This window comes from Musa acuminata, chromosome BXJ1-5, assembly GCF_036884655.1.
Source record: "Musa acuminata AAA Group cultivar baxijiao chromosome BXJ1-5, Cavendish_Baxijiao_AAA, whole genome shotgun sequence".
NCBI lineage: Eukaryota > Viridiplantae > Streptophyta > Magnoliopsida > Zingiberales > Musaceae > Musa > Musa acuminata.
In genome coordinates this window covers 15,520,474-15,541,906 of record NC_088331.1, presented here as the reverse complement: position 1 = coordinate 15,541,906, position 21,433 = coordinate 15,520,474, and the positions used below count along the sequence as shown (strand labels likewise).

The following is a 21,433-nucleotide window of genomic DNA, read 5'->3' as shown; positions in this document are numbered from 1 at the left end:
TAATATATATGGAATATAAATATTTGAGTTATTAAGTGTCTAATTTCGAATTACTCAATATTAAATACACTAATCATAATATTAAAGATATTAATTGCTCTCTAATTAAAGAAACTTCTTTCTCTTAGTCTTCCTAAATTAGCCTTCATTCAATTTACAAATCGTTGTTTTCTAGAGTTTAGAGAGTGTAAATGTGATAAAAAAAGAGTTTGAGATAGTTAGTATGAGAGTGAAATAGAATAAAATAATAGTGAAGAAGAGTTTAAAAATCTATGAGAAAGGGCTCCAATGATCAACTAATTGGTTGAAATCGGCCGTCAGTAAGCTGTGTCGGGCGGTAACGATCGAAATTTCGACTGTTACCACCCGATATAACCCTGTATCGTCTGATATGGGGCGATATTATGTGTTCCGCCCGGTAGCGGGCGGTCCGTGTACCGGTATCCTATCGTTCTGGTCCATCCCGCCCGTACCAGATGGTATTATTCGAAACTGTATTCTTTGCTTTAAACCATCTACTAATAAAATATTTTCAATCAAAATGTTTGGTTTGTCATATATATTTTCTTTTTTAATAATTTTTCTTTTGTTGTTGTCTTCGACGGTGACAAATCCTTCGTCTTGGCTAGTAAGTTTAGAGAAGTATGTTGGATCTCCGGTTATATGCTTTGAGCATCTATTATCAAGGTATCATCTCTTGCTCCTAGTTTATGATTGTAAACATATCTACAAGAAGGAGGGTTTTTTTTTAGGTACTCATTTTACCTTAGGTTTCTCATAAATAGATCTATCTAACTTATCATTTTTTATTGAGTCATTTAAGGTTCCTTTAGGGACCTAAATTAACTTATATGGATTATACCTCTTAAATGGACATTTATGAGCATAATGTCCATATTTGTAACAAAAATTATATTTGTTTCGGGGTGAAACATGCAAAGTTGGGCCTTTAACAAAGATGGTTAGGTTTTGGAGAGTGTTACTTACAAAGTTGATTTCATCTCTTCTATGAACATGATCCCTTTTTACAAGGATCATGTTTAAGGATTTGTTTCCTATTTCAAATTTTTCTAAAGTTTCATGTAGTAGCAAATTCTCCTTTTTAAGCATATTTAATTCTTCATATTTTGTACAAGTAGGCAATATTACATTATCATGCTTAATGTTCAATCTATTTAATTTACTAACAAGAGAAGAATGCTCATTTTTTAATAATTTATATTTTTTACTAACTAATTTACATTCATCAAACAAATCATTAAAAGTATTAGGTAATTCAGTATAAGATAAATGAGATTCGTTTAGGCCACTTACCTCGTCATTGAGTGCCATTAGAGCATAATTTACGACTTCTTTGTTGGTTAGCTCATCGTCTTCGGATGCGCTCGAATTGTCCTAAGTAGCTTTTAGTGCTTTCTTCTTTTTTGATTGCTTCTTCTTCACTTGGGGACATTCACTTTTGAAGTGCCCCGGCTTTTTGCATTCATAGCAAATTATTTGATTCTTTTTAAGTTTATTTTTATTTTTAATGTCATGTTTAGTTTTGTTTCTTTTTATGAATTTTTTAAATTTTCTTGTTAGAAGTGTCAAATCATCATCATCATCACTTGAGTTTTCTCTCAAGTGGTCTTCTTGAGTTCTAAGTGTCAAATCTTTTCTGTTATTTGGAAGGTTGTTCTCAAGTTTTTCATGTGCATTGTACATCATTTCATAGGTCATCAAAGACTAGATAAGTTCTTCGAGTGGAAAGTTGTTCAAGTCCTTGACTTCTTGAATTGCGGTTACTTTAGGATCCCAACTCTTTAGAAGGGACCTTAATATCTTGTTAACAAGTTCAAGGTTAGAAAAACTTTTACCAAGTGCTTTTAGACCATTGATGACATTCGTAAACCGGGTGTCTATGTCTCCAATGGTCTCGCTTGGTTTCATGTGAAATAATTCATAACTATGAACTAAAAGATTGATTTTTGACTCTTTAACTCTAGTCGTGCCTTCGTGTATGATTTCAAGTGTATGCCAAATATCATAAGCCGTTTCGCAAATAAAAACTCGATTGAATTCATTTTTATCTAATGCACAAAACAAAACATTCATAACTTTGACATTCAAAGAGAAAGTCTTCTCCAAATCATTCTAATCGTTCATTGGAAGAGAAGACTCTTGAAATCCATTTTCGACATAACGCTATAACTCGAAATCAATAGAAATCAAGAAAATCCTCATTCTAGTTTTCCAATAAGTGTAGTATGTTCCATTGAACATGGGAGGACGTGTGATAGAATGACCCTCATGATTGTTGACAAAAGCCATCTCTCTTGGGTTTAAAAATAAATTGAGAGTAACCTTGCTCTGTTATCAATTGTTAGTATCAATACGACACTAAGAGGGGAGGGGGGAGGGGGGTGAATTAGTGCAGCGATAAAAATTTTGTTGATTCGAAAAATTTCTTTTGATACAATCGTTTCGACAAAGCCCATATTGGAAAGTAATGAAAATAATGATTTAAAGTATATGCAAAGTGTAGAATGCAGCTAAGTAGTGAAAGAAAGCAGTAAGGAAAGAACACACTAGATTTATAGTGGTTCGATCATTGTGACATACATCCACTTTTGATTCCTCTTCCGTTGAGGTCACTAGTGTCCACTAATGAGAAGACCAATCACCTTCTTACAAAGCTTTCTCCTTTTTACGGGTTTAGGAGACAACCCTTACAACCCTCACACTTCTTCTCTAATGATTACAAAGCTGAAGAAAGAGGAGGAGGACTCTTAGCTCTTTTTACAACACTCTTAAACCCCAACACTCAAAGATTTTTTCACACTTTATTATAGCCTTTGTTACCCTTTCATGCAGAAAGGAGTGGGGTATTTATAGGGGCCCTAAAGGTTTTAGAATTGAAGCAAAAAAATCTCTTCCCGGACTTTCGGGGTGTTGGAGGTACCATTGTTTGATACTCTTGACACTCGACGGTACCACCACCTAGTTTGGCGGTACTACCGCCTGATAGAGCCTCGGAGACTGGGCTCTGGCGGTACTACCGCCTGACAACCTCTATGGTCGGTAGTACCACTGCCCAGTCTAGGCGATACCACCACCCACCCTGGTCGGTGCCACCGCCTGGCATGGCTCCAAGTGGCCGAGTGGGCCTTCTATCCGGCCCAACTCATCCTTGCCTTGGGCCCAGTTGTCCCCTAACTGAGTTAGTGGGATTACCTCTCAATTCTTACTCAATCTAAGTTCTAACTACGATAATTAAGGTATTAGCTAAGCAATCTTTGTCCGGTATGTCAATCATTCTTCCGGCGAAGTCTCGAAGAATTTCCGGTGAACTTTTCTGCATGCCTTTGGGGAACTCCCGACGAACTCTCAGCGAACTCCTGATGAACTCTCGGTGAGCTTTTGATGAACTCCCGACGAGCTTTCGGTGAGCTTTTGACGAACTCTCGATGAGCTCTCAGCGAACTCCCAACGAACTCTCGGCGAGCTTCCGGCACATCGTTCGAATCTTCACCATATCATCCGATCTTTGACTCTGGCCCAATATTTGCTTTATGCCTTAACCATTATCGTAGTTAATCTTGTAATATTTATCTCAACACAGATTGGATCATTAATTTATCAATTGATTTCAGTATCAAAATCCAAGATGCATGAAACTCTTCTTATGGTATTTGATGCTAGTAAATAGTGTGTTATTAATAGAATAACATGTTAGTAGTCAATAACCCGTGTTGCATCAGGCTCCTATGGCAAAAGCAACTATGCAAGTATGACTCTGCAGGATGTACTGCTGTAAAACTATGATTGTCATAACTGTACTAGTGTTGTGCCAAATGACATATCCGACTCCAAGAAAAATAATCAATTATCACCATGAAACCGTTAGTTATGAAATCCGTGCTAGTAGAAAGTGTGAATATGAGTGTAAATTTTCATTTGAGGTCATATGAATTCTGTCTCATCTTCCATAGTCATCCATTGTCTTCCTCTTGCCCTTATCTTTTTGGCCATAAAAAAAGTCACATGGATCCATGTGCACCATGATCTTCATCGTGGATGATTGACATACTGTTCCTTAGGCCAAGCTCCACTTATCTGTCTACCGATAGTCCAAAGTATCAATTGACTGTGAGGAACAAAATTTTCTCTTACATGATGGCTAAATTAGTGATTTAATGTGCTCTGCCATGAGCCATGGAGGACTGATTTATATCATGTCCACAACCTGACATTGGATGTGCTCTTCTGTATCCTGAGCAGCCTCCTCCTATGACCTTGTCATTCCTCTTCCTCAATTGCCTTTGAAACAAAATGAGATGGACAATAGAAGTGGATCATTGACACTCTCTACTGCACATTCAATCTGTTATCAGTTCAAGTCATATACTATTAAACTCCTATTTCTTTGTCCAGTTCATGGGAGTCCAACTTGGGATTCCTGATAAACAAACATATGCAAGTTTCTCCAAGCATCTTTAAAAAAACCAGATGTTAACTTTGGTGTGCATCAAGGTGAACATGTGTCAGTTATATCTTGCATCTGCTGATGAAGTGGTCTATGATCGGATCCACATTGCTGCTTTCTTTGAGTTAAATATGGATCATCTAAGTTTGAGGCACCACTCAACTTCAAAAGGTAATTATTAAATTTATATTTGATATTCGATGTTAAGGTCAGATCCATTTAGATTAGGCCTCTAAATGCATAGGTATAGTTCAGATCTCAGCTGGGATTATATGGATTTTAGTTTGGATACACATGGATTTGGGCTAGATTAATGTGGATTGAAGTTAGATCTACTAATATATAGGTCCAATCTGTGCGGATTTTAGTCTAGATTTACGAATATCAAGGTCACATCTATGTGGATCTAGGTAGGATCGACATTTAATATATGTTAGATCCGAACAGATCTAGACAAATTTTTAACACATTCCTAATGAATGCTGATTGGATCCATTAGATATTGGCCAGAACTAAATGAATTGTCCTCAAGTTGCAAAAAAAAATCTCATTTCACATATGGTATTCATCCATAAAATTAACAAAAAACCTAAAATTCTAGTCCGAATCCACGAAATCATGACCTTAAGGAGAAGCTAAGAAGCATGGACATGTGATTTTGGTGGACGTGTCTGTGTTTGACACGTGTTGGACACATACATCATCGACATGGTTGGACACGTGTCCGTCACATGTCTAGTCATGACTTTTTTTATTTATTTTCATTTTTATTTGTGGGACACGACACCGCTCTCGTGCACTTCGTCGTGTGACCCTCACATGCAGTGCTATGCTTGTGTGGCCCTCATGTGAGGGCCATCTGCTTTGGATTCTACATGGAGACGGATCATCAGCATTGTAAGGAAACAAAGGTTGAGATCATTGCAAGGAAATATATATCTATTATATCTAGAGATTGTAAATATTATTTGAGGTACTCAATCTTTATTTTGGATACTTACATTTAGATGATTTTAATTGTTTTGATTGTATGATGATATTTATTTGTTCAAATTATTGAGTTTAAAAAAATTAAGTATAAATACCATAAAACTTATATTAATAGAGTATTATATATATAGATTAAAAAAATCCATGTGTTCTTGTCGTGTGATATCTTAATTTTTTTTAAAATGATGTGCCGTCATGTCCATGCTTCTTAGGAAGAAAATACATGAATATAACTTTACTCAACAAAATATAAGTGAATAATTTTAAATTTTGGATTTTGATTTACCTTTCTTGGGATAAAAGTGAGATGATTTCTTGAGAATGGATTTTCAATTGCTTGAGACTGGCCTCGAATTTGATAACTGAGTATGAAAGTGCGATTGAAAGTATTTGATGAAGAAATCAGAAAAGAAGAGGCTGAAATTGAGATGGGGTAAAAAGACTAAGAAAAGGTTTGAAAAGAGACTTAATGGCTGGAAAGATGGATTTGGAAACCAGGTGATATTCTGACTGTCCAGTTTCTTGGCTCTAATAGTCAAAAACTGGACTGTATGCATGGTAGGAGAAGCATATCTGCTGGCACACCTGGTATAGTAAGTATACTATGCGGTGTGCTCAGTTTCTTGTTGGATGGCATGAAATGGCCCAATCTTTATGCCTCTCCTTTGACGGATTGGTAAAAAATGGACTGTAATGGTGGTGCAGTTGTTATTTGAATCATTGATATTTACAGCAATATAAACAAAAACTTTAGATGCATAATTTCAGAACTTTCTCCAACTCTCATATTACAAATACACTTAGTAGAGCACTAATTTTGCTAGTACTGATATGTTCATAAAGCAGCTAATCTGGTTGTCAGTCCCTTAGCACATGTTTGTTTTATGAACTAGTGAGATTGTGCATACCAGACATCATCCAGTTAATTATCATTCTATAATGGACAGGCAAGAACTCCAAAAGTATTACTGAAGCCAAGAGATATAATATTTAGTTCATGGATTTTTCAATCAGGAATTCTAGCATTGCATCGTAGTTCACATTGCCTTGCCATTTAATTCATGCAAGCCATCTTTGTTCTAGATGGAAAGTTGGAGTTACTATGAAAAGCAATTTAATTTTAGCTATTTATATGCTTAAAACCTCAATAAAATCTCAAGTGGTTCTGGAAAATTTTATAGGATCCCCTCTTACATGATGCTGAAAACTAAATGTTGCAAAAATGAGAATCTTAAGGTCTCTTAGGTAGCTATTCCCTTATCCTAATCTAGACAAAAAATCTTTTATTTGGTTATAAGAAACTATATTTGCTATCCTGATAGCCAATAAATCTATTCCTTATCCTTTTTTTTTCATTGTTTATTGTATTAATGTGAATGTTTATTCCTAATTCCTTGATACATATGTATTCTCAGGTAAAGCTTCATTGTGTTGTTTGAAAGTTGAAACTTCAGTCAAATTAAATCTTACTGTTTGTACTTTGTCCAATGTTTTTTTCTACATAAGGTGGATATATCCATACAGCAAAACTATCTGTGGTATGGAGCAAGCAGCGGGGACACAGATCCACAAGTATATTACTTGATTTTATTGATGTTGAGAAATCATGTATGCAACTTAATTGTTTGATATCTTTCACATGCATGATGATCTTTTTAGGCATCTGGAGCATATATTTTCAGGCCAAATGGGGCTCCACCGGTCCCTTCATCAAGATCGGTATTTCAATTTACATATGCATTTATTACCAAATATTTGTTAATATACAAAATTAATCATGACAGATTTGTATGAATATTTTAGGTACCATTAAAGATTATGCGTGGACCATTAGTGGATGAAGTCTACCAGCAATTCAATTCATGGATATATCAGGTAGTAAAATTTCACTTTCTTTTAAAGAATACACTAGTGAAAAAGTTTAGTTGCTCAATTAGACTCTCCCATGATGTTACTATAATCATTGCTGAGTATCCAGATCAACTCTATGTATTTTTCCAGATCATTTAATAATGGAATTATGGAAATATGCACTTATGACTTATCTTACCAAGCAATGTAGTGAAATATCATAGAATTTTCAGTACACATGCAGAAGCCAATCACCCATAGAGCTGCATAAAAATATTTTGCTTGCAAACAAAATTTACAATATAGAGACCAACTTTTTAGATGGACTGACTCTTAAGGTGCACTTGCTTCTCAATGATTTTAGCAACTTGAAGTCTTGAAGATGTCTACACCGCTCACCCAACACTCATTCTGTCTCTTGCTTATTTACAATGATTGCAGAAATAATGTCACTTGATCAATTTTTAAGCTCCTAATAGAAAAGCCCAAGTACTTAAAATAGTCAACTTATCAGGTCATGATAAGTATTATGCTTTTGTTTGTCACTTATTCAACCTGTGAAAATATTGTTTTTAGGAACACAGTATGTCAAGCTTATAAAAAAGATGACAAGAATTGATAAATAAAGTAAAATGTCTTTCCATTATAGTCACATGTTTAATCCAAATAACTTATGAACAATCTACCTAATTATATATCCACCTGTACAAGTAAAATAACAATATTAAATTACAACAAAATTCTTCCAGAAAGTATGAAAGAACCTACTGTCCCCGAAGTATCCTAAAAGTATCTAATATTTTTGAATGATTATTTTAAAAAATTGAATACTTCAAGAACATATCTGATGTCTCTAAGAAGTATCCTAGAAGTATCATGATTTACATGCATTCAGTATGAATACGATAGGTAATTAGAATCATTCATGCTTCACTGTCTACATTGTACAGGATTCAAACGGTGATTACTTATGTTGTTTAATTCATTTTCTAGAGCTTTAAGTTATTTATATATTTACTCAAAAAGGAAAATGTCAAAAATTACTATAGTCACAGGTGCAAAAATACTTGATCTTGCAGTTGGTTAAACCATGCTCCCATGCATGCCCAAAAACAACCATGCATTCATCACTTTCATCAGTTGATCCCAAAAATGCACAAAATTGTTACCACATCCAGGCATGCCCACCATAGTTTAACTAGTTATAAAGAATAGCATACCTAGTATGGCTGATGTATATCAAGGCTATCACAATTTGTTACCCTTTTTTATCATACAAGTTGGATTTTATTGTTTTTCTTAGTCGAAATCATTAAAACTCGATTTATTTCAGGTTACCAGACTATATAAAGACAAAGAGCATGCAGAAATAGAATATACGGTAAGTTAAGCAATGGTACTTTACAGTTTCATTACAAAGGTAATGTCTATTATATTCTAATAAATGTAGTATATATTTATGTTCACTACTGAGTTATCTACTACTTCTAATGAAGATTGGGCCAATTCCTACTGATGATGGTGTGGGAAAGGAGGTCATAACCCGATTGACAACAAATATGGTCACAAATAGGACATTTTATACAGATTCTAATGGGAGGGATTTCCTAAAACGGGTACTTCTGATCCTTTACATATAAAAATAAATATAATGCATATTGTTTTTTGTGATTCTACTCATTTGTGTTTACACTGTCATTTTGCCTAAACTAGATTACTCAGTAAGAATGGTTTTTGCCTTTTTGGTACAATAAATATTTTTAATTGGGACTTATGGCGTTGTTGTTGCATATATTTTTAATTGTAAAAACTTATTTCTGGAGTGGCTGGTTTAACATATTCTCAAAGGTTAATTTGGGAAAATATGGGTTTGCTTGGGCTGATGCTTTTGAACCATTTCTTAGTAGCATTTCTAGTATTTGCACATGGGTTCTTTCTTACTAGCATTACTGGTCTATTTTGCTTAACATAAACTCATGTCTTATGCTACATGTTTTATGGTACATGGAACAAAATTACAAAACAAGAGCCTCTAAGAAAATAATGAAGAACAAACTGCATGGAAATGCTTGGGAACATAAGTATTACCAAGGTTAGCAACATTTTATGATCTAGCTTTAACCATTAAGTTTGTATAATTTAGATGTTTTCTTAGAGAAGAAATATTCATGGTCTGCCATACCGGATCGTACCGCCCGGTACGGGTGGTATGTACCAGTCCGACAGGCCAGCGGTATGCAGACCGCCCGGTACCGGTCCGCACTGTAGCAGTGCTACAATGCTCGGTGCACCTGAGTGTACCGCTCGGTACACCTGGGTGTACCGTTCGATACACCGTACCATACCGGTACCGAGCCCGGGTCGAAATGCTGGTATGGTACAGTACGACAGACCCTGAAAATATTAGTGAAAATTGTGGGAAATAGGAAAACATCATTTGTCATGATCATCGCATCCTTATTTTTTGAAGTTACTAGAACTTCTAGAACTAAAGTTGATAAGATAAAGATTGACAGCAGGCCTACCATTGTCTATCACTTCATCCCTCTCCTTCCAGTAGGACATTCTTCGCTGAAGTGTTTAGGGTGTCACTTCATCCCCAAAACATGATCGTGATTTTACTGCTTCCCTTTTAAATGGCATAAATACTCATTTTGTTGTTGCCTTGTTGGTTAAATTTCATTCACCATTTTACCTGACTCTTAGTCACCTTGAATCTGTTGAGCCAATTTACCATTCTAGCTCTTTTCCAACAGACTCCTAAATTTCTGTTCGATCCCCATCATGATCTATCTAAATTTATTTTGCTCCCTCTGAAACCATACATCTGTTAACATCAAATATGAACTTCCACATCTGGGTTCATTAAGCTCACTTTCACATTTTAAAAACATTTACTGATTGTGATTAATTGCCTTTTCTAGGTTCTTTGTTCAAAAAGCTCATGTAGATCCAACTTTTCGAGAACACTTGATGTTCTTCTAGTCATCTTTTTCTACCTTCTTAGCTTCCTCTTTATACCCACTTTCATGTATGCCTTGCTGTTCAACATCACATTAGGTTACTGTCCTATACTTTTGCCACTTAAGCAATATGCACATCATAACTCATGTTTTCCTTCGGCCTCATCAGCTCTGTTCATGCTTCCCAAAGACATGTTCTTTGGGAGCCTTCTTGGATTCTCCTTTTCTTCACTTATATACATAAAGTGGACTTGGCCTATTTATCCAGGATTTGTCAAATCCTATTCCTAATGGACTTGGGTCAGGCTCCATTATTGGAGGATGCTATAGAACAAACAACTTAAATGGTCCTAGCTCTCCCATTATGACATGTCAATACTAACAATGAAGTGGAACACAATTAATTGGGTCTTAGGACATTATCCATTAGATGCCCCTCATTGTGCAAAATTTATTCTGGGTGATTTGATTGACTCTTAAAAGTTCTGCCAAGCACATATGGGTCACTGTTCATATTTTATCTTTCTTCTTTCCCCCCAGATGTTTCATTATCCTCTTATAAGGGCTCTATCTTTAGTTTTGTAAAGCCTTTTTCAACTTCTCAATGAGCCAAACCTATGATTTCATAAAGATTTTCTTGGAATGTTGAAGGTCTGAAAGAGCAAGAAAAGGAAGGCTGTTGGGAAAATGTTTATTACACTGGAGAAGCTTGATATCATTTCCATCTATGTATCCCAACTAAATCGTTTGAAGCTCTCTTTTCTTATGTCATAGCAAAAACATATATTTATTTCTATATATTGCACTGTGGAACCAATATAATGACTCTCATCAACTACTATGAATTATATGGCTAAAAATATGATACATGGGCCACTTCTCTTGGGAAAACATTAACCTATTGAATCATGAACTACCTAGTGAGTGTTGGTTGTGAGGTTTTATATTTTACACGTGGGTTGCATGCCAGTGATGCCTAACATGATACATGCAAGAACAATGCCAAATTCCTTCTTACTGCATAGACAATTATATAGATACCATATCATCATGATATGATACAATTGGCAAGTACTGATATGGATCGGAACTCAAATCTGTTGTTCAATGTTCTTCAAATTATTGGTGGTTGCAGGTTGCAACATCAATATAGTACCTCAAAATAAAAATGGAAATTTTTAATATTTTCAATAGATAGGATGATTTGGTCGACCTTTGTATTTTTAGCAGGACCTATATTAGAGAAATATAAAAAACAACTGTTTCTCAATCAGATCACTGCCATTTGTCATTTGATTAGAAAATATACACAATGACCACATTCCAATCTCCTTTGCGCTTCCAAGTGTTTTAAATTATAAAAAAAGGCAAACTCAATGTACGTGGCTCTCACCAATATGGGGTCCCTTCACAATAATCTAGTAACTATTATTCATCTATAAGTATTTGTTAGGATCCCTTTTATTTTCTGAGCTTTGAATAATATTTTATTGAGTTTATCTAGTTTAGTAAGAATTAGATAGGGGCTTATTTGAGATTTATTTATTTATTAGGAAGTCCTGATGCGCTCAAAGGTGGAACTCTATAAATATGGATGTATCTGATTTTTTTCATCTATCTATAAAATATTATTCCACCTTTTGGCTTCCTTGATCACTTCCAAGAAAAATTCCAAGAAATATCAACCAGGGTTGATAGTCATTCAATTCCAAGCACCACTTCGAAGTCATCTAATGGTAGCAAAAAGAAATCCACAAGCAACTCTTGGCCCTGTATAATCAATTTTATCTTCAAACAGTTGTTATCACAAGTTAAAATCTGTCCATCAACGACTTTTACTTCGAATTTGTCATAGCCTTCAATGTAGTAGGCCAATCGGTCAGCAACCTTACTGTCCATAAAATTGTTAGTACTACCGGTATTAATCAAAACTGTAACAGGCTGATGTTGGAAAATTCCTACAACTTCCATTGTTTACGGGTTAAAGTAGCCGACTAATGCATGCATTGTATGTATAATAGGCCCAACATCTTCATCAGAATCCATACCTTCATGATCAAAGTTCACATTATTAGCTTTTGGTTTCTCCTCGATTGGTTCAATCATCAGCAGTTGCCCCTATTTACATCGGTGCTCCTTACTCCACTTTTCATCACATTGTCAGTACAAACCCTTCGCTGATCTTTCCTTGAGTTCTTCTTGGGTTAGTTTTTGAGTGTTAGGGCCTCGGTTGGGGATAGATGGGGTGGGTGGCTTGCTGATCATCTGTTTGTTGTCACTTCTGTTTCGATAATTCTCTCTATTGATTTTTTCGTCATTCAAATGTGTAAATGAGATTGCGATTGTTATAATGTGTGGTTAGCGAGCTTTGGCTTCACATTGGATATCTGGATTAAGTCCTTCGATAAATGTTCTCACCAGTTATCGTTTCAACCAGTCTCTGGCTTGATTTGACAATTGTTCAAATCTGCATTGATATTCTAATATTGTAGAAGTCTGACGAATTTTAACAAGCTGCCTATCAACATTCTCATATTCAGTCCTCTCTTGAATTGCTCACATGAGGGGACTTCCTGACAGGTTTCATACCAATCATACCATTGGATTGCATCTCCATCTAGTTAGATTAAAGTTATTTTCACCTTGGATTCTTTTAGAGTTCTTTGAAAACGAAAAAAAATTTTCTGCCCTAGAGATCCAACTGGTCAGATCTCCATCTTCCCATCTTGGGAATTTCACCTTCGTGCGGGGTTAGCTTGTATCCTATTCTTGGTTCCTTTTTTCGGTATCTCCAGATTGGTTCAACGTAAGACTTGAACTTTCATCTTGTTGAAGCTTGCTGAAGCTCTCCAATAGGCTCATTTTGAAATCATTAAGTGTTTCTTGCAACTGGTTCTGAAATCTAGTTTCCAAGGCTTCTAGTTGAGCTTTCACTGAATTATCGGCAGCTATTGCATAGGATTGTAGATCTGTAATCCCTGATTCTTATTTCTGGTGTCTAGTCAAGGCCATCAGCACTGCCCTATTCGGTGTGGCTGCTGTGAAGTTTGGCCCGAGGCAACGTTAAGGGCGTGAGGGATCGCGAAGCTGCCGAGGAAGCGGATGCCGAGAGTAGCATGAGGGCTCGCTGTGGTCACTGCAAGGAGGACACTGCAGCCAAGGATAAGAGGCAGCGGTGGTGGCGCAGCTGGGAGCAGCATTGTGGGCATGAGGGATCGCTGAGAGGCTGCCGAGGAAGCGGACGCCAAGAGCAGCTTGAGGGCTCGCTGCGGTTGCTGCGAGGAGGATGCTGCTACTGAGGCTGCCCTGTTTCTGTCAGTGCATTAAGGAAAGGCTGTTGCCGAGGCTGAGAGGCAGCGGTGGTGGCATGGCTAGGAGCAGCAAGAGGGAGGTCCGCTGGCTGGGAAACAGCGGCGATCGGCGTGGGGAGTTGCCCTGTTTCTGTCGCTGCGTGAAGGAAGACTGCTGTTGAGGCTAAGGAGAGAGATGGTGGTTGTGGCGGCTGGGGTGTGAAATGGTGACGGAGAGGGTTGTAGATGCCAATCGTGCACGGTCGCTGCATGCGCGGCTGCTGTTGCGACCCAAGGGGAGGTAGTGAGGGTCGCGGGCGATGCTGGGAGTTACTGGCGGTGGCATCTTTGGTGGAAGAAACAGTCTCCTTCTCCGCACCGATCGCTTGGCAATAGCTGAGAGAGATGGTAGTTGCGGTGCACATTATTCAAAGCGCAGAAAATAAATTGGATCCTGACAGTATTATCCAAGAAGATCTCTTTTGCAACTGCAGGATCACTGAGATTGACAGGCTTGAAGGGAGCTTTGGTTTCCTCACTAAAAACCATATAGAGGACCTAGTTCACAAAGACAGTTGATGTAGAAAGTGGTCCATGATCAGCTGGTTCAAAATAGGATTACCTCAGCACTGAATTCTTTGGGTGAATTGGGATTTTTTTTTTGTTTTTTGTTTTTTAGGCAAGGGAAGGAGAATAAATTTATTTTAATTTTTTTTATTTCTACTATGATGATAATTGTCCATTAAAGTCATTATCTATAAGCTCTTCAAGCCTCCTGAAGTTCATTGGTAGCTGATTAGGTCTCTTTATATTTTTTTTATCACATCCACCAGCTCCTATACTTGAAAAAATCTGTAGGTCCTGAGCTTTTGCAAAAACAAAGCTTTGGCCCAAATGATTTGGTCTCTTCTTCTTTCAACTGTTCAAGATTGCAGATTTTTGTTCTTTAGAATGTATTATTGACTATGACAAACGAATAGTGGACGTTATTAAGTTTGACTGCTCTATCAATCTTCTTCCTAAATTCACATTCATTTCTAAGGCCTTACATTATGCTTGTTGTGAGACTTCTCTACCTCTCTTTTCCTTTGAAATTTAACTTTTTCTCAGAGGAATTTTGAATTACATGGTGGCATTGTGAATTTCTCTGAAGATTAATTTTGAGCTACATGGTGGCATTATGAAATTTCTCTGCAGATTAATTTTGAACTACATGGTTGCATTATGAAATATCTCTGTACAGCAGAGTTGCTCCAGTATCATTCATAACAATGATCTACTAAATAAATGTCATGCAATGAACTGGTCTAGTCACTTGCCATAAATTACTGAAATACAAGTAATTGAACATAGTAGAAGCATTGAAATGCCATAATTTGTCCCCATTAATTCTTTAAGGCACCAGTATTGCACCACAGGTAGCTTAGAATTGTTCTTTCTGGTTGGTGGAGGATAAAAACCTCTTTGCATCAGAGTCCATCCTTATTCTTTGAATGATGACACTACTTAACCTGCATTGAATTCATATCTTTGGCTTCTACAACATGATTGGATTAAATATAATCTAAATGTTAATGTGATACATAGTTGCAAGTGCGAAGATTCTACTCTCGTAGGCTTACTTTTATTTGTTTTTGTTACATGCATAGTAAAACCAAGTGTCATTAATGATGTAGTATGAATAATTTTAAGTTTAGCATTATACTTACCTTTTAAAGATTGCTCAAAATCATGGTTTACTAAAATCTGTTTCAGGTCCGAGACTATCGAGAGGATTGGAATCTTGAAGTGACTCAACCAGTTGCAGGAAACTATTACCCGGTATTTCTTCAGTGCAGGAAGCACTTCTATACTGCAAAGAGACTATTGGTGCTGATGTGAAAAACTACAAACTATATGTGACTGCTAGTAAAGTTTATCAAACAACCTAAATCCAGAATAAGTAAATCCCTTTAAGAACCTCATGTTTAATAATGTGACATGTAAACTGGTTTAGCTAACACATAATTTTATCATAATCATAAGGTTTGTCCCAGCATTTTGCATTAATTCTAAAATTCGATCCAACAGTTAAGCCATATAAAGTTTGCTCCAAAATTTAATGTTGACAATAAAGTTCTCCCCAATATTTAACTTGGCCATAAAATTTTCTAGTTAGTTTTCCCACTTGATTAGGATTAGGGTATGAGAGTCCTGTTTTTCTGACCATTAAGGAAATAAAAGAGTCTAAGGTTGTTCATCTAGATACTAGGCCAAATGCAGGCGATTTATCTCTTTAAAACTTGCTTCATAAAGGAATAGTCTGTCAGTCAGACGTTATCTACTCTAGGGCCACTGCCAAGATCTTTTTACTGGATTCAAAACTCATTCATCTTTTTGGGATTTTCTAAATCATTTTTTTTTAATATGACTTCACACTCCATTGACACACCATCTATTCTTCTTTATATTGCATGTTGACAAGATTCTGAATCATGGAGTCTTTTGATCATTTGGTTCAAAGAGAATTGAAGAGCTTTTATATTTTTTTTACAACTTGTACTGGCATAATTTAGCTTATTTACAGTTTACTATGTTAGTTTTTTCTTGATTTTCTTGTGTGAAGTAGCTTGGAACTTGTTTATAGTGTCTATTAATTATTATTATTTGTTAAATTACAGCTGAACCTTGGAATATATATGACGGATGGTAAATCTGAACTCTCTGTTCTTGTGGATCGTGCTGTTGGAGGTTCCAGCATTCAAGATGGGGAAATAGAAATTATGCTTCATAGGTTCTAACCTAATATATGTACATTGGTTTCTTGATCAGTACTTGTTTGAACTTCTTTTTTTCATCTTCTGTAGTCCCCTAACTAATTATTTTTTTAGGCGCTTATTGTTTGATGACTCTAGGGGTGTTGGGGAAGCACTTGATGAACAAGTTTGTGTGAGTAATGCTTGTGAGGGCCTTACGGTATGGTCTACATTATTATTTAGTTACTATAGGATATTGTTTTGTATCTTTGTCTGCTCTCTTTCAACTGTATGAATTTTTGTTTTCTAAATGTAGCCATCTTTGTCTCCTTTGAGTGTTCAAATTGTCACCATTGCTCTTAACAACAGATACAATTTTATGTCAAGTGGAACAGCTATATAAGTTTAGAAGTCATAAGATGGACAATTATAATAATACAAAGTCATAAGAAAAAGGGAAATAAGTTGAGCAGATTTCCTTAGTTCTATCTCATTTCAGAGGGTTCTATTACATGTAGATGAAAGAAGTCATTAATCAGATGACCATCTTTGAGGTCTTTTATCATGGTACCTTTGATATTAACAGGCTTAACAACTCTTTTATTTCATTATTCCCTGAAAGAGAGGAGCCAACACTATCAAAGACTGCAGTCTGGTTAGCTTTTTAAGTTGCTTTTTCTTAACATTGTTTGGAAGATTGGTATCAACACTAGGATGGGGGAATTGACAGGATTAGTCAAACTATAGAAATCAGTTGAATTAATAAGATGTGAGTAAAATGTCCAAATCAGTCAATTTGACTGCTGAGAAATCTTTTTAACAGATGAATGATTCTGCCTAAGTTGGGTTTGAGGCAGAGAGATCCTTTATCTCCCTTAGTTTTGTATCCCTCAACTAGGCTAAGGTAATCTCTCTGGGAGAGAACCATGTACCTCTCCAATTGTCTCCTTGCACTTTATAGATGATCCATTACTCTTTCGTGTAACTAAGTTACAAGTCATTTAAAATCTTATGGCAATCTTCTCTAGTATCTGGGTTTTCCATCGACTCCAAATGTAAAATTATATATTTATCCCAAATAGGGACTTTAGCTAGTCCTTGGCAAATGTTCTTGATTGTTCATTTTGTGACCTTCCTAAACCTACTTGGGCTTTTCCACCTGCTTGGCCCACTAGTAAAACTCCAGGTCAATTGATTATAAATAACTAATATTTTAATCATTATTTCTTATTGTCCTTATATAAGATTTAGCTTTTATTCCTTTTTTTTTTTTGGCTTCCCTCAAATTAATTTTAGGAATCAGATACACTAAACGGTATCCATGCTTAAGTTTATGCTAATATGAAAAACATAATAGGCACGAGGAAATTACTATATAAGTGTCAACAAATTTGGTAGTGGAGCATATTGGAGGCGAACATGTGGACAACAAATTTATTCTCCACTTCTTCTGGCATTCAGTCAAGAGGTACTCTAGGTTTTGATATATGCTTATGACTATAATTCTCTCCGTCATTTTGTGACATCAGGATTTTGTAGGATGAGGAAAGTTGGAAGTCATCTCATGTGGCAAAATCAACTTCAATGGACGTTGGGTATAATCTGCCTCCGAATGTTGCAATTATCACACTTCAGGTATCATTATATTTTCTTGAATTCCCATTTGATCTTCGAAGAACACTTTTACTAAACGAATGAGATTGATCTTCAGGATCTGGATGATGGAACTACCCTTTTCCGTTTGGCACATTTGTATGAGGTATGATGTGAATTAGTTGTAGGATATATTTTTCAACACATATTGAATCCTTTGCATTTTCATAGGCTGCAGAGGATCTTCAATATTCAACGATGGCTGTGGTCGAATTGAAAAAGGTCTTCGCAGGGAAAATGGTATATTCATCACTTTCCTAATCATATAAACTATTTTGTATCATCCATAAACACATAGGTTCTTATCAAAGGATTATAGTCTTTAATGTCTCAATATTAGATTTAAGTAAAAGGATTATAGTCTTCAATGTCTCAATATTAGATAGGTCCTTATCAAAGGATTACTTACCTTTTTACAAAGGTAAGTAACAAATAAGGGATTCAATCCCAGTACCTTCCTATTAAGAGTCAAGATCTTTAACAGACAAACTTGTGAACACCATCACATTCTATTCCATATATTATTCATTTAAGCTTTCTTAAGATTTGATAAAAAAAGAATTTTTCTTCTCGGATTTTAGAATGAAATTTTGGTTTGTCAGATATCGACATAAACATCGGTCTGTTAATTATAGGATATATCTGCCCTCTATTAGATTAGCTATTGGAATTTGATTAATAATATCAACAAAGGATTATTTTAGTCCAGGCATGATGTATTAACTGTGATGGCCCAATATCTCACAATCGAAGATACAAAGTGTTGGTCTCATACCATAACCAATAAAGCAGCTTCCATCTCTTCATACGCCACTTGGAAAATGTTAACTTTAGATTGTTGACTTCAATGTTTTCTGGATTGCAGATCAAAGAATTAAGAGAGACGAACTTATCAGCAAACCAAAATAAGACAAACATGAAGAAGATGAAATGGAGAACCGAAGGAGATGTTGGAACTGTTTCAGCTCCTATCATCAGGGGTTCCCCAGTCGACAATACTACACTTGTCGTTGAATTGGGACCGATGGAGATTCGTACCTTCTTGATAAAGTTTTGATTTACGATTTCCCCTATAAATTAGTCTCTTATTTGAACTTATCAGTTGTTGGTTGTGCTCGAAAATAAAAGAATAGATGAATCATTGTGTTGCATTCAACCTCATTGTAATCTAATTTTGTTTCTAGTTGGGAAGTCTTTCTTTTAATGCTTCTTCTGCTTCTGCTTCTGCTTCTTTTAATGAATACGTTATTTAATAATTTTGATACTAGATAATGTTCAATTTTCATCCTAGAGTGAGTATTAATAGTCTCCCTCAAACTGCAGGTGATAAGTTATTACGAAAAGATCCCTTCCGTTGACTAATGTTTTACTTGGTGAGTTACTAAGTAGCGGGTGATATGAGTTGAACTATATGATTTACGGGCTTGATGTTAAAGCTTACGTGCAACATGCATTTATAGGATATGTTGAGACCTCGAAAGCAATCCCATGACGGTCTTAATTTCCAATGTTTTTTTTTGTTTTTGTTTTTGTTGACACATTCATCTTCGGTTAGCTTTGCCTTTCATCGAAGGCTCATCATTATCTTTCGTTCCTGTGTATAATTTTGCTGTTTTACTTTCTACAATGTTAATTTTCTTTTTTTCCCCCCTCTTTACTGGGTTTTTCGCAAGTTGTTCTGCTGTCGGCCGGCCCATCATTATCTCTTTGGACTTTCTGCCTTGTGGAAATCATCGATGCTTTATTAATTTCTCCAATTGATAATATATTAGATGTTCTCCATCTTAAGGAACATCTTCATTAATTTAAGGATTACATCAGGTATCCCATCCCATCCCATCCCATCCCATCTCATCATATCATGGATCAACAAACTCTCTAAATGCAATAATGGAGAGGAATTGACTGTCAACGCCCTTCTTCAAGTGAACAAAGCCATCAAATGCAATAATGGATTCAAATGGCCAAGCAACGTACATGGACAATTACTTGCTATTGCACCAACACAGTCTTACCTAATTAATCAATGGAACCAACACCCATGCAATGCAAAGGCATGGAGATCACTCTGCAAGAGGTTATCAAATTAATGTAATCTTTTTATAGAAATGAAATTTAAATGACAGGTAAAATTTGACATGCTTCATAGAATTGTTGTAGCGTGTTGGCTGTGGCTACTAAAGGGCTCTACAAGTCAAGATATATTGCAGGTATATTCAAATAAAATAAAACCAAGGCATTTTAATTGTCGTAATATTCATACGAGCTCGAAATCAATAAACTTTATGGTGTTAGAGATTTGTTTCATCATCTTCATTATCGGCATACCAAAACTCTACAAGAGATTGGAACACGTTTCAAGGAAACGGTCTTCCTTGAAATCCTTGTATAGCAAGTAACAATCATTTGTGTATTTGCAAATAAGTTAGTAGTTGGATTTTCTTTATATATATATATATATATATATATATATATATATATATATATATATATATATATATATATATATATATATATATATATCAATTTGAAATGATGTACGTCAACTTTGAACATTAGTTTGCAATCCAACTTAGATTTGGTTTTGTGCAATATTTTTTCACATGTCGCTTTTTTTTGTCATTCTCTACCTTAGTCTATACAACTGTCATCCAAAATTCCACCTCAGTTTATAATTATCTACAACATAATACCCTTAAAAGAAAATAATTTAATATGCATTGCCGCTGGAATTTAATGAGTCATAATAAAACAATCATATTGAATGAAGTTTAAGTCTCATTAAAAGTTCGACGTAGTTTGTATTCATTAATTTAATATGCTAATTAAGTTCCTTCCCTTTATGGTTATTGGAATAACTTTTAATATAATAGGATGGTATTTTTACGCGTGACGGTCTCTCCCTCTCCTCCCCACCCCCCATGTTCCACCGAAACCTCTAGATTCGTGAGATGGCCATTGGAAGCCGACTTTTTATCTCTTTCATTTTAGTTCTGATTCAAACGCCCGATGGCCCTTGGAATCTCCGAGGGGATGTACTGCAGTTAACTCCATGGAAGCTAAACTTCCGACTAACGGCCACCAAAATTGATACAACCCCTATTTGGGTTTGTAGTTATCGAAGTTATTTTGAGGGGAGATTATAAGAACTAGATTTAAAGGATATTCTAGAGAGAATATGAAAATGAAAAAATATATCTTATAATCACATTAGAGTCTTTGCGTGTCAAGCATTTATTCATATTCCCAAAATGAGAGGTCCAAACTTGATAATAAGGGAAAATCATGTATCTTCTTAGGATATGATCATGAAGAGTTTGAGTATAGATTATGGGATCCAATGAACAAGAAGATTATTAGAAACAGAGATGATGTGTTTCTTGAAGTCCAATTGTTTGATGTGGTGATAATGTTCAGAAGCCAAAAATCTCTATTTATATTTCTTGGAGTTTGGGTCCAGTTCCTTCACCTGTAGTTTATGATGAT

The 21,433-nt window shown here is 35.6% G+C and overlaps 1 protein-coding gene across 2 annotated transcripts in view; it reads left to right on the top strand.

Annotated features, from left to right (window-relative positions):
* LOC135673859 (alpha-mannosidase-like) overlaps positions 1–19,151 on the top strand; it is a 41,111-nt gene extending 21,960 nt beyond the window's left edge. The window contains exons 17-29 of one of the 2 annotated variants that reach the window (XM_065183242.1): positions 6,962–7,027; positions 7,115–7,174; positions 7,259–7,330; positions 8,640–8,687; positions 8,803–8,922; positions 15,315–15,380; positions 16,220–16,332; positions 16,430–16,514; positions 17,652–17,762; positions 17,834–17,929; positions 18,006–18,053; positions 18,119–18,187; positions 18,813–19,151. In XM_065183242.1, coding sequence (XP_065039314.1) covers positions 6,962–7,027; positions 7,115–7,174; positions 7,259–7,330; positions 8,640–8,687; positions 8,803–8,922; positions 15,315–15,380; positions 16,220–16,332; positions 16,430–16,514; positions 17,652–17,762; positions 17,834–17,929; positions 18,006–18,053; positions 18,119–18,187; positions 18,813–19,004 — 1,146 coding nt within the window. In that variant the 3' untranslated portion in view covers positions 19,005–19,151. The remainder of the gene's footprint in view (positions 1–6,961; positions 7,028–7,114; positions 7,175–7,258; positions 7,331–8,639; positions 8,688–8,802; positions 8,923–15,314; positions 15,381–16,219; positions 16,333–16,429; positions 16,515–17,651; positions 17,763–17,833; positions 17,930–18,005; positions 18,054–18,118; positions 18,188–18,812) is intronic. The other variant, XM_065183243.1, reaches the window with a different exon arrangement.
* The last annotated feature ends 2,282 nt before the right edge of the window (positions 19,152–21,433 follow it).